This window comes from Chelonia mydas, chromosome 3 (genome assembly GCF_015237465.2).
Source record: "Chelonia mydas isolate rCheMyd1 chromosome 3, rCheMyd1.pri.v2, whole genome shotgun sequence".
Taxonomy (NCBI): Eukaryota; Metazoa; Chordata; order Testudines; family Cheloniidae; genus Chelonia; species Chelonia mydas.
In genome coordinates this window covers 167,881,949-167,895,115 of record NC_057851.1, presented here as the reverse complement: position 1 = coordinate 167,895,115, position 13,167 = coordinate 167,881,949, and the positions used below count along the sequence as shown (strand labels likewise).

General features: G+C 41.7%; 1 protein-coding gene across 6 annotated transcripts in view; it reads right to left on the bottom strand.

Moving 5' to 3' along the window:
• PLEKHH2 (pleckstrin homology, MyTH4 and FERM domain containing H2) overlaps positions 1 to 13,167 on the bottom strand; it is a 121,593-nt gene that overhangs the window by 18,128 nt on the left and 90,298 nt on the right. For all 6 annotated transcript variants that reach the window (XM_037895832.2, XM_037895828.2, XM_037895830.2 and 3 more), the window contains 5 exons: positions 9,719 to 9,874; positions 7,806 to 7,903; positions 5,718 to 5,859; positions 4,907 to 5,052; positions 3,067 to 3,196 (listed from right to left, as the gene is read on the bottom strand). In XM_037895832.2, the coding sequence (XP_037751760.1) occupies positions 3,067 to 3,196; positions 4,907 to 5,052; positions 5,718 to 5,859; positions 7,806 to 7,903; positions 9,719 to 9,874 (672 nt within the window). The remainder of the gene's footprint in view (positions 1 to 3,066; positions 3,197 to 4,906; positions 5,053 to 5,717; positions 5,860 to 7,805; positions 7,904 to 9,718; positions 9,875 to 13,167) is intronic.

The following is a 13,167-nucleotide window of genomic DNA, read 5'->3' as shown; positions in this document are numbered from 1 at the left end:
GACCTAAGCCCTGAGGTAAGTGGGATACCGGGAGGAAACATGAGGAGGAGGGTGCAACAGGGTAGGCTTCCTGATTCATATTGAGAAACTAGGGCAATTGGCTAGTTATCTTAGGCGCCTGTGCACGAACGCAAGAAGCCTGGGAAACAAGCAGGAATAATTGGAAGTCCTGGCACAGTCAAACTATGATATGACTTAGAATAAGAGACTTGGTGGGGTAACTCACATGACTGGAGCACAGTCATGGATGGCTATAAACTGTTCAAGAAAGACAGGTGGGGAGGAAAGGTGGAGGAGTTGCACTGTATGGAAGAGAGCAGTATGATTGCTCAGAGCTCCAGTATGAAACTGGATAAAAGCCTGTTGAGAGTCTTCGGGTTAAGTTTAGAGGCGAGAGCAACAAGGGTGATATTGTGGTGGGCGTTTGCTACAGACCACCAGAATGGGAGGATGAGGTAGATGAGGCTTTCTTCAGACAACTAAAAGAAGTTTCCAGATCACAGGCCCTCGTTCTCATGGGGGACTTCAATCACCCTGACATCGGCTGGGAGAGCAATACTGCAGTGCACAGACAATCCAGGAAGTTCTGGGAGAGTGTTGGGAACAACTTCCTGGTGCAAGTGCTGGAAGAACCAACTAGGAGCCATGCTCCTCTTGACCTGCTGCTCGCAAACAGGAAGAATTGGTAGGAGAAGTAAAAGTGGGTAGCAACCTGGGCAACAGTGACCATGACATGGTCGAGTTCAGGATCCTGACAAAAGGAAGAAAGGAGAGCAGCAGAATACGGACCCTGGATTTCAGAAAAGCAGACCTTGACTCCTCATGGAACTGATGGGCAGGATCCCCTGGGAGGCTAATATGAGGGGGGAAAGGAGTCCAGGAGAGCTGGCAGTATTTTAGAGAAGCCTTACTGAGGGCGCAGGAACAAACCATCTGGATGTGCAGAAAGAATAGCAAATATGGCAGGCGACGAGCTTGGCTTAACAGAGAAATCTTCAGTGAGCTTAAACACAAAAGGAAGCTTACAAGAAGTGGAAACTTGGACAGATGACTAGGGAGGAGTATAAAAATATTGCTCGAGCATGCAGGGGTGTAATCAGGAAGGCCAAAGCACAATTGGAGTTGCTGCTAGTAAAGGATGTGAAGGGTAACAAGAAGGGTTTCTCCAGGTATGTTAGAAACAAGAAGAAGGTCAGGGAAAGCGTGGGACCCTTACTGAATGGGGGAGGCAACCTAGTTACAGATGTGGAAAAAGCTGAAGTACTCAATGCTTTTTTTGCCTTGGTCTTCACTGAGAAGGTCAGCTCCCAGACTGCTGTACTGGGCAGCACAGTATGGGGAGGAGGTGAGCAAGCCCTCAGTGGTGAAAGAATAGGTTAAGGACTATTTAGAAAAACTGGACATGCACCAGTCCATGGGGCCGAATCTAATGCATCCAAGGGTGCTGAGGGAGTTGGCTGATGTGATTGCAGAGCCACTGGCCATTATCTTTGAAAATTCGTGGCCAGTGAATCTTTGAAAAATTCGTGGCCAAGATCTTTGAAAAATCGGGGGAGGTCCCAGACGATTGGAAAAAAGGCAAATATAGTGCCCGTCTTTAAAAAAGAGAAGGAGAATCCGGGGAACTACAGCTTCACTTCTGTCTCTGGAAAAACTATAGAGCAAATCCTCAAGGAATCCATTTTGAAGCACTTGGAGGAGAGGAAGGTGATCAGGAACAGTCAACATGGATTCACCAAGGGCAAGTCATGCCTGACCAACCTGATTGCCTTCTATGATAATTGGCTCTGTGGATATGGAGAAAGCAGTCAGTGGGGATATGGGGAAAACTGTAGATATGGGGAAAGCTTTTAATAGTCTCCCACAGTATTCCTACAAGGAAGTTAAAGAAGTATGGTCTGGATGAATGGACTATAAGGTGGATAGAAAACTGGCTAGATCGTCGCACTCAACAGGTAGTGATCAATGGCTCAATATCTAGTTGGCAGCCGGTATCAAGTGGTCTTGGGGCCGGTTTTGTTCAACATCTTCATTAATGATCTGGATGATGAGATGGATTGCACCCTCAGCTCCGCGACAACACTAAGCTGGAGGGAGAGGCAGATACACTAGAGGGTAGGGATAGGTTCCAGCGTAATCTAGACAAATTGGAGGATTGGGCCAAAAGAAATCTGAGGGTCAACAAGGACAAGTGCAGAGTCCTGCACTTAGGATGGAAGAATCCCATACACTCCTACATGCTGGGGATTGACTGGCTAAGAAGCAGTTCTGCAGAAAAGGACCTGGGGATTACAGTGGACAAGAAGCTGGATATGAGTCAACAGTGCGCCCTTGTTGCCAAGAAGGCTAATGGCATATTGGGCTGCATTAGTAAGAGCATTGCCAGCAGATCGAGGGAAGTGATTATTCCCCTCTATTTGACATTGGAGAGGCCACATCTGGAGTACTGTGTCCAGTTTTGGGCCCCCTACCACAGAAAGGATATGAACAAATTGAAGAGTCCAGCAGAGGGCAACAAAAATGATTAGGGGGTTGGGGCACAAGACTTATGAGGAGAGGCTGAGGGAACTGGGCTTATTTAGCCTGCAGAAGAGAAGAGTGAGGGGGGATTTGATAGCAGCCTTCAACTACCTGAAGGGTGGTTCCAAAGAGGATGAAGCAAGGCTGTTCTCAATGGTGGTAGATGACAGAACAAGGAATAATGGTCTCAAGTTGCATTCGGGGAGGTCTAGGTTGGATATTAGGAAAAACTTTCACTAGGAGGGTGGTGAAGCACTGGAATGGGTTACCTAGGAAGGTGGTGGAATCTCCATCCTTAGAGGTTTTTAAGGCCCGGCTTGACAAAGCCCTGGCTGGGATGATTTAGTTGGGGTTTGTCCTACTTTGAGCAGGGAGTTGGACTAGATGACCTCCTGAGGTCTCTTCCAACCCTAATTTTCTATGAATAGAGGTTCAAGCAACAGAAACACTTCAAACCGACTTTCAACTTAATTTGTTTTCCTCCTGCATACTACATTCAAACTTAAACCACCACCCCAAAAACCCAGACTTAATAAAGGTCCTTACTTTTGCCGTAAACATTTTAGCACCAAAGAATGACCACTTTCTGGCTACTGTAAGATAAATGCGCACACAATCTGCAGCACTGTGCCCCCGGAGAGCCATCCATCTCGTTGATAATCGCTGACGAAGCTGTCTGTTGAAATGAAACACACAATGAGAACATACTTTTGGATTTTGTTGTGAAAAAACAGTAAAAACCCAATCAATTTTTGATTTTGTTAAAATGAGTATTTGATTTATATGCTATATTCAGTCATATCAGATATGCTGTATAGAAAACTTCAAACCAGTCATTGATATCATTTGTGTACAGCAAACCTTAAGTACCTTCTTGTTTCTGGAACACCATGATTAAATTTAAATGATCTAGGATGGTCCCCTCCACCCTTTTAAATATAAAAAGTACTAGCAGCACAGAGTGGAAAAAGTACAGCGCAGCTTCTGATATACATCTACAGGTACCCCGGTGTGACAGTAGAATTAAAAGGACATCTGTGAGAGGAGATGTGTAAGCTCCACACTGGAGAGCCAAGGGTTAACAAGCAACTCTGGACCCGGAAGGCCCCACCCAGCTGCACTAGCTGGGCATGCTCAAAATGGAGCAGTCCTGGTCATCAGGGTGACAGAAGAAGGGAGCAGTTATCTGCTGTTAGCTTCTGCAGAGAGGCCACAGGAGCGCCACACCGCCTGGACCAGGCCCCACTGCTGAACTGCTAAATGCCCCCTGGAGACTCGGGATCATGGGCTGACAAACTGGAGAAAAACAGCCTCTGGATCACAGGCAGGGAGAACCCTGCTCCTTTGTGAGTGAATAAGTAGACCCTGCGGTGACTTTGGAAGAGTAGGAAGTAACCCAGGGAGCAGGCTTGGGTGGTGTCCACCTCCAGGATGCATACCCAACCTGCCAGTCGCAGAGCCCTGGATTGGAACCTGATGTAGCAGGGAGGGCCTGGGTTCCCCTGCGGCCGGCCCTGCAGACTCTTGCTGCTGGATGACACAGCTGCAGACTCTTGCCACGGGGCTATACTACCGAACCCCCTGACAATCCGCAACATGAAATATAGAAACTTTTTACCAAAAAATTAAAGTATTTTCAGGTACTATATCCTGCTCTTGACTAACCTAGCTATATTTTGGTTTTACAATAACACTTTTTCCTATTTTTCAAATTTTTTTTCTTTTCCTGTATCTCTGTTTGCCAGGAGCCACGGGAAAACAGTTGCTATAACGTTAGAAGAAATTAGAAGAATAAATTATTTTTGTCCAAAATATCTTAAATTATGAAATACCCAATGTTTGACTAAAACTGATACAAATCCTGCAACGTTTACTTATATAAGTAGTTCTTACTCATTCAAACAGTTTGGTTGAGTTCAATGAGTCTGCCTGCGTGAGTAAGGACTACTCTTGGACCAGACTGTGGCACCCTTACTCAACTTTAGTAATACTTTAATCGTCTTGTTCATTTCAATGGGATTATTTTCTGAGTAAAATAATATTCCAGGTGAGTAAGTGTCAGAATCTGGTCCAATGTGAGTAAAGGTTATAAGATCCTAAGTAATTTGTGTATTCTGAGAGTTGAGAGCATTTTGCTAAAATACATGATTAATAATCCTATTGTATATTTGGGTAACAAAGATTCAGAGGAAATGGGTTCTCCCTAAGCCATTCGGTAAAAAGAATTTCAGTTTCATATATAGCTCTAGACAAATTTCTCATAATTGTATGTATATCTAAATCTTCCACTATAACTGAAAAAGCCTGCCTTCGTCCCTAAACATAACAGAACACTAAAAGTAAAAACATTCACATCTTGTCTATCATAATACTTTCCCCCTCTCACCTTAACTGTTCTTCTGAACAGCCATGCCTATACCTCTTTGGGTAAAATCTCTCCACAACTTGTTTCAATGTCTGATTGGACTTGGAGGGAGAAGTAACTTGCCCTGCTGGAGTTGAGAAAGGTCTTTCGAAGTCCCCAATCTCTACCTAGTGGAAAGGTCAGGGAAGAGAAGATCTTTGTTTGTAGAGAGTCATTTTAGAAATTAAATACCTTTTATGCATTATCTTGTTGATTAGCATACTGTAAAACAAAATGTTTTGTCCATTAAATTTTATTTTCACTGATGTAAAAATAGTGTAAATTATATTTCACTTCTAATTACATTAAATTCACCAAGCAAAAATTAGTTAGCACAAATCAAGTTTAAAGTACAAAACCTATTGTATAGCATTTTCTTGCATTTCACAGTATTTCATATAGAGGGAGAAATCTTCAGCTGTTGTAAATTGACAAGTTCTAATTAAGCCAATCCATAAAGTAACTCTCAAACTTTCTTTGTGATGATCTGTGAGTTTTTCTTCTTTATGAAAATAAATCTAATTCATAAGTATATCTACTGAAACATCTCTAAGCTGTATTATTATGGTATATATAATTTTCAGAAGTTATTCATGGCACGGTAAATGGGGAGACCTGTTCAAGGCTCCCTGTAACAAAAGCAAATGGCTATGCTATGTTTAATTAACTAGAACCTGATCGTGCAAGGTGCTGAGAACCTCCCTCCTTAACACTGATGTCAATAGGAGTAGAAAGTGGTCAGCACTGGCCCCTTAATGTACAAGTTGACTGTTACCATAAACTCATAGATTACCTGAGCTAAAAGAGCCGCCATTTCCAGTGCCAGTTCTTTGTTGACAGGAAAAAGTCCATTTACTATCTGATCATTTGTTTGATACATTAACAGCAGCTTTTCCCGGTCTGTTTCCCCACGGACTTGAACTGAGAAATAAAGCCTACAAAAGAAGAAAGAAAAGTTATTTAAAAATGAAAATAGGGGTATTAAATGGACCCTGGGGATTAGCAATGAGACCTATGACCTTGCACCTCTGGGCCACTAGTTTGAAGTCAGCTCTGACCATAAATTGTTACCATCTGATGGCTTATATTGAACCATGTGAAATGAGTTGGTGATATCAATCCAGTTCCTAATGGATAAGTGTTTCTATCACAAATGGTAGCCTCAGCAGCTAGGACAAAGAATGAATGTGCACAGAGACTTATTAACACTTCAGCTCTGAAGGTAACCTGTCCAGAGCAGAGTTGAGGCACAGAGGAAGGGTAGCACTTAAAAGCTTTTACTGCCACTGTACTAAATCTGTGGACGAATGGAGAAAATCAACTGTCCAGAACTGTCACTCGAAACCATTTTACTAGCTATACATTCACTACTTCTAAAAGGTGGGAAAAAGTGACCCTTTAGTATCTTGTCATTTTAAATTTTTTTGCTCCAGTTAAGCCCATTGCTCATTTCCATAGAAGAGGGACAGCACAGGAGTAAAATCCTGGAAATCTATAATGAAATTTGAAGGCTAACTACTCTGCTGTTTAAACTGATTACTTAACACATGCCCTTAGTTTTAAATTTTTTTAAAAAGTATCATTGCACACATACCGGTATATCTTATTTTTAAGTGAATGATAAGAAATCAGACTAAAAAGTTTAAACATGAATAGAATTTAAATGCCAGTCTGAAAATAATTAAAGATATAAATACCCACCAAAAGATCTGTAGCTCATTGAATCTAAATGAATAAAGTTTAATGATTTCACAATTTAGCATTGATTTGTATTTTGCTTTCATGAAATTCAACACCACTTGACAACTGAGGAATCACAGACCTTTCAAGTACATAATACTGCAAATTAGTACAGTGGTTTTTCACCTCTGTAGAACTAGGGTCTTTAATTTGGTAGTGTCAACCTAGTCCCCATGTATCTAAAACTCAAGTTCCAGCAAAGTTTGGCACAATTAGCAACTAATGCTCAGGAGAGACCAAGGACTGAGCAAAAGGGATGTTGTAGGTCAAGACAAGTGCTCCTCAATCTCATAAGCTTCACCTACAAATTAAAAAATGAAATACTCGTACACAACATAATCCATTCCATTTTACTGGATATAGATTGTAGACAGAATTGGACATTACAGTTTTCCAAGCTAAACAGAGTAAGAGAAAACAACTTTTGACGGAAACTACTGTGTGTTGTCCTTTTTACTACTAAATTATGAAATGTCAACCTGTGGCTGTTGCTTGTTATGCAAATAATGTTAAACTCACTATTATCTCATCCTTCTCCTACAGACGTACCCCTAAGACTTCTACTTTTAGAGATCCCATTAATCAAAACAGCCTGCTCTTGCTCTCTTCTTGTTAGGTTCATGCTATATGTTTAAAATTCCATGCACATCGGATCTGCATGCTCCTTATTTTATACTTGCGGAGGTGGAACCCACATGAAAGACAAGCACAGCATCTAAACCTCAACAAATGAGATCTTGCCAGGTGCAAGATGCTTGGAAGGTGGGTTCATCAAGGGAAAGATGGCCTGGTGGAGGATGTGGGAAGGAGCCACAGCCTTAAGCAGGGTCATGGGAAGAGGTGTCCAATAAACCAGCAGATTGACTAAGGAAAACAAACCAGAATTTGCCTGCCTAGCTTACTCTGTACTTCCCAATCTGCTAAATTTAAGAAAAATAAAAATTTAAGGTTTATATGAAGGTTTCCAAAATATTGATAGTAGTGGAGCTAATTTATTTAACAAAGGTTGCAGTCTCTTTCTCTATTTTAACATTTTGGAGTAAGCTTTGATTCAGCTAATACCTTTCTAGATAATAAACACCATACAAATTAAAGAAAATCCCTAGGACACAATAGTGGAATTATATTTAGTATTATATACCTGTTTTTATACGTAAGGCGCACAGTTCTTGTGCCTTCACATTTCCCAGGATGCTGTTCTTTGGAGGCCTGCTCCCATTTAGAAATAATGTCACAGATCTAAAAGGAAAATGAATATGTGGAACTGTCAGTTCTGTAGTTTCTTGCCAAAACAGCACTTTGAAGGAAACCATCTGTTTATTATGAAAGAATTTCAATTACTGTAACTCAGAAAAATCATGTAGCTTTAATTTTTAAACTTGCAAAAAGTACCTGTACAGGCACTTTTTAGTTGAGGATTTAGTAGTCAGATTTTGTTGTTGTTATTCGCTTATCCTACCAGACAGACCTTGGTTTTGGAATCCAGCCATAAAATGTTTATACAGAAAGGAAAGGTATATAATTTAGCAGGAACCAACACATATGTAATTATCCAAAACTAGTTGTTTTATAATTAATCAAACTAATGACTTTTATAAAGAGGATAATTAAACAACTAGACTGCATGCTGTGGATGATTCTGTTTCTAACCAGTGTTTTGTGCAAGTTGGAGACTCACTTGGTCCCTTGTTCCCAGACCAAAGGAAGAGAGTGTTGCAATGGCAGCACCCTAATCCATTCAGACTAGATGGGAAGAAACTATTTAGTGACCCCCTTGGAAAGACTTAGCAGAAATGTTAACAGAATCCAAAGGGAGTAAAAATCTCATGTTAATAGAAAACAGAATATGAGGATAAGTAAACTGTGTTTAATAGATTTTTTTTGCCTTCCATGTTATAGGCTTTTGTTTTTGTTTTGTTTTGTTTTGTTCAGAAAGAGAAATCCTCCATGGCCCTATTTACCTCCGGTTGCATCATGATGACCCTTCTTCCAGCCATAGAGGGCTCGATGCAGAGCCCCCTGAAGCCAGTTAATACTTCTCTGAACAGGGCAGAAGGGTGTAATAGGGCTGCCTGATGGTATTACCCAGCATTCCTTACTCCCCAGGGCTGAGGGAGCTGCTTCAATAGTAGTCCCAGTCCCTACTGGCCTTGCGAGGACAAGGATGTAACATTATAGTAAACCGTTGATTATGCTGTGTCTTCCCAACCCTTGCTGTAAATACCTTAATCCTGAGTTGTAGGGATAACTACATCCCTTCAGAATCCATATAAATAACATTACATTGAACACTGCAACCTACTGAACTGAACCTAAACCTTTTCCTCCTCGTATTGGATAGGAAACCCTCTGACATTCTTTCCAGATCTCTGTCAGCCCCTTTCTTTTATTCTCAAATACATCCCTCACTTGAGCAACAAATTAGAAGAGATGTTTGTATTTTGGTATTTTAGGAGATGGATTTATATTTCTAAATTTATAGTAAATCTAATATTATGACAGGTACCAGGTTGCCAGCACTGGACACTGAAGTCTTGTAACCACAGGACTTGCAGAGTACAAGATACGGTAGTTCAATCTTCATGTCACAGCCCACATCTGGAGACTTCTACTCCAGTATACTTCACCTCTCCAGCTCTGAGAGCTTTCCAGGACTACTGAGTATTCAGACCTTTGTTGTCCACAGGAGTTGGACTGAGAATACCAACTAAAGCCACTGAATGAGCATTAGACTGTAATCACTTTTAGTCACTAATAACAGTCCTCATGTAAACTGGTGTCCTAGAGGTGAAAAGTTCCTTATCCCATCATCAGTTCCCTGAGCCATTCTAGTCTGCCCGGCAATGCTTTTAAATGTATTCCACTGAATGAATTTCAGAGTGAAAAATTAGAGTTTGTTTTCATCTTTCCTTTAATGTATGTCAAATGAGGAAAAGCAAAAAGCATTTAATGAGGAAATAATTTTCCCTTAAATTGTTTGTTTGAAAAGGCCTCTGTAAAATTAAGATATTTTTGTTGTTTAATATGTGCACCTCATTAAAGAGTTTTGTTTACCTTGATGTTTCCTTGAAGACAGTGCTCTATATCCTTGCCAGAAGGATCATCAGTAAATAATGCAAATCCTGACTGGACTGGTTTTCTCATTCCTGTGTCCTGGTTAAGGGTGTTCAGAAATTCTTCCACCGTGGTGGAGGCATCAAACCCAACAACCTGAACAGAGGAAAACAAAACACTTTAGTTACAAAAACTCTCAAAAATATTAAATGTAAGATTTTGAATAAGGACAAGACACTTTCTAGAACATACATGGAAAGAGAGTGCCCTGTTCCATCCTCCTTGGATAGCTTATTGTCATTACAGCTTGATAAATTCCACTATGGATTAGACAAAAATTTAGTCAGGATTTAAATTTGTAAATTCTGGGAAAAAATAAGACAGTTTGGTGGTCTTTCTTCTGCCCTATTGGGCAAATGTTATGTCAAAAACTTTGCTTACCTGTTACAAGTCATTGCATTTTGTTTACCAAATCAAAGACTATTATACATAGCATCTCAGACTGTTATTAAACTAATATGTTATTTTCCTTTTTTTGTTTTCCAGCCCAAACTTAATCTCTAGATAAATGCTTTTATAGGCTTTTTTTATTTACTAAACTATAGATTTGAATTAATCTAAATGTTTGATTTAAAAAGGCAACTTGATATGTTCCTCTGTGAGGAAAAATATTATTAGAAATACCGTAACAAAAAATTATGACAGGGTGACTCAGCAGGTAAGATTATAGATAACAACCTTGCATGACATACAATTTAACAGGAGGCTTGATTAGATTAAAACTATATGTCTGAAATACCATATAAAATGTATTTCAGGAGCAGTAATATATAGTGGAAAATTGTCCAGAGATGTATCTTTTACCTCCCACGTCTACTGGTGTAAATATTTATCAAGTTTCCTGTTCTGTCTTTGGTACTAAAGAATTTTAGTAACAGGTGGCTAATTGTCTCTAATCAGATACTTGTCTCTGGCACTTCCCTGAACTTCATGTTTGTGCTTAAGGACAGAGGTATCTACCAGGCTCTGCACACAAAAGAAACCACACTGCTTTTATTAGTAAAAAATGTCTTAGAAAAACCGGCTCATGGAGTCCCACTGATTACAATGGAAGCTAGGAGCCTAAATACCTATGAGGATCTGGGCCCAACTAACTAACCAATTATAGTGACATTTAAGACTTTATTGGTTTTCTTTCATATCTCTTGGGAGCATGTCTTTTCAAACCAATATATAAGCATCATGGATGGTTAAATTCTTTTTGATCTCAAGCATTGATCTTTGAAATTTTAAGGTGATGACTTAATGGAGATCCAAGTGTGTGTGTGTGTGTGTGTATATATATATATATTTGTTTGTTTGTTTGTTGGATATATATTGAATACTTTTTTAGTTTTATAAAAAAGTTTTGAAAGCAGAGTTTTTCTTTATACCAGGAAATAAAAATGATATTCAGTGCACAACTACATGATTTTAAAATTATTTACATTCCATAATTCACAGAAGGGATACTAGATCAAATACTGATCCTATACTGAAGTTAATGGGAGTTCTACTATGTCACAGAGTGACATGGCCCCTGTAAAGCGCCTCATCTGTCTTCCAGAGATGGGAAGGCGTTAGCCTGGGCTGTGGCTAATAAGGAATTGATGATAACTGAGACATGAGGATCAGCTGAAAGGGTTAATGAAATTGATGACTGTCACCTGTGGAGGGTGTGGTTCAGGAAGAGAGAGCTAATAGGAATAGGAAATACTGCAATTTAAAAGAGGGGAGGAGGCTAGGCAAATGGTAATCTGTGGTGGTGGTGGGAATTTAGAAGAGAAAGATGGGCTATAGGAGAAGGAAACAGTCAGGGCTTTAGGTCCTGAAAGAAGGGCAGGATGAAAGGAAAGCTGGGCCTTGGAAGAAGGGGCAGGACTAAGAGAAAACTCAAAGATGCCAGATATCTGATGACTGAAGGAATGTCCCATGCGTTGCTGGTATTTTGAAAGCCTTTAAAGACACTTGTGGCACCTTAGAGACTAACCAATTTATTTGAGCATAAGCTTTCGTGAGCTACAGCTCACTTCATCGGATGCAACATCAGATGCAACAGCTCACGAAAGCTTATGCTCAAATAAATTGGTTAGTCTCTAAGGTGCCACAAGTCCTCCTGTTCTTTTTGCGAATACAGACTAACACGGCTGTTACTCTGAAACCTTTAAAGACACTATAACCCTAAAAGAGTCTAGACCAGGGGTGGGCAAACTTTTTGGCCTGAGGGCCACATCTGGATGGGGAACTTGCATGCAGGGCCATGAATGTAGGGCCTGGGGCAGAGGGTTGGGGTATAGGGGGGGTGCAGTGTGTAGGAAGGGGCTTGGGGTAGGGGGTTGGGGTGGAGGTGGGGTGTATGAGGGGGCTCAAAGCAGGGGGTTGGGGCAGAGGAGGGGTGTGGGATGTACAAGGGCACTCACGGCAGGGGTGCAGAGTGTGGGAGGGGGCTCAGGGCAGGGGTTGGGGTGCAGGAGGGATGTGGGGTGTGGCAGGGGGCTGGGGTGCAGGAGGGGTGTGGGCTCTGGCCCGGTGCCACTTACCTTGAGTGGCTCCGGACTGGTAGCAACGCACAGCAGGGCTAAGGCAGGCTCCCTGCCTGTCCTGGCCCCACGCCGTTCCCGGAAGCAGCCGGCACCAAGTCCATGCAGCCCTGGGGGAGGGGAGGGATGAGGGTTCTGCATGTTGCCCTCACTTGTGGGAACCTCCCCCGAAGCTCCCATTGGCCACGGTTCCCAGTTCCTGGCCACTGGGAGCTACGAAGGGCAGTGCCTGCAGGTGAGAGCAGCACACGGAGCCCTCTGTCTCCCCTCGCCCAGGGGCCGCAGGGACATGGTGCCAGCCGCTTCTGAGGGTGGCGCGGGTGCCCGCAGCGCCACTGGGGTGGCAATCCTGCAGGATCGATCCAAAGTCCTGACAGGCTAGATCCAGCCTGCAGGCTGTAATTTGCCCACCCCTGGTCTAGGCACTGGAGGGAGCCTGGCTGGAGGGTCAGAGGACTCTGTTGCATGTGTTATGCCTGGACAGCATGAAAGGCCACTGGGGAACAAGCGTTATTCATGACATGATGTTTTTCAATTGCCAAAACTAGAAATTTTTTAAAGAAAATTGATCTTTATTTATTTGATTTAATTGAAAAGCTATTTTCTGTGAAAAGATATATTGACAGAAAATTCTGACCAGCTCTAATCATTCGGAACATATTTAGGCACAAAGGGCTGATGCAGTTCCGAATGAAGTCAATAGAAAGGTCCCCTCAGACTTCAATGGGATCTTGATTGGCCCCAAGAGACTATGGAGCACATTCTGCCTGTAATGATCAGAGTTACACATGTGCCTCCATGACCTTCCACAAGCTACCCAGCTTCCAAGGTGCTCAGTTGGAAGGAATACCTCTAACACTCCGCTCTCTT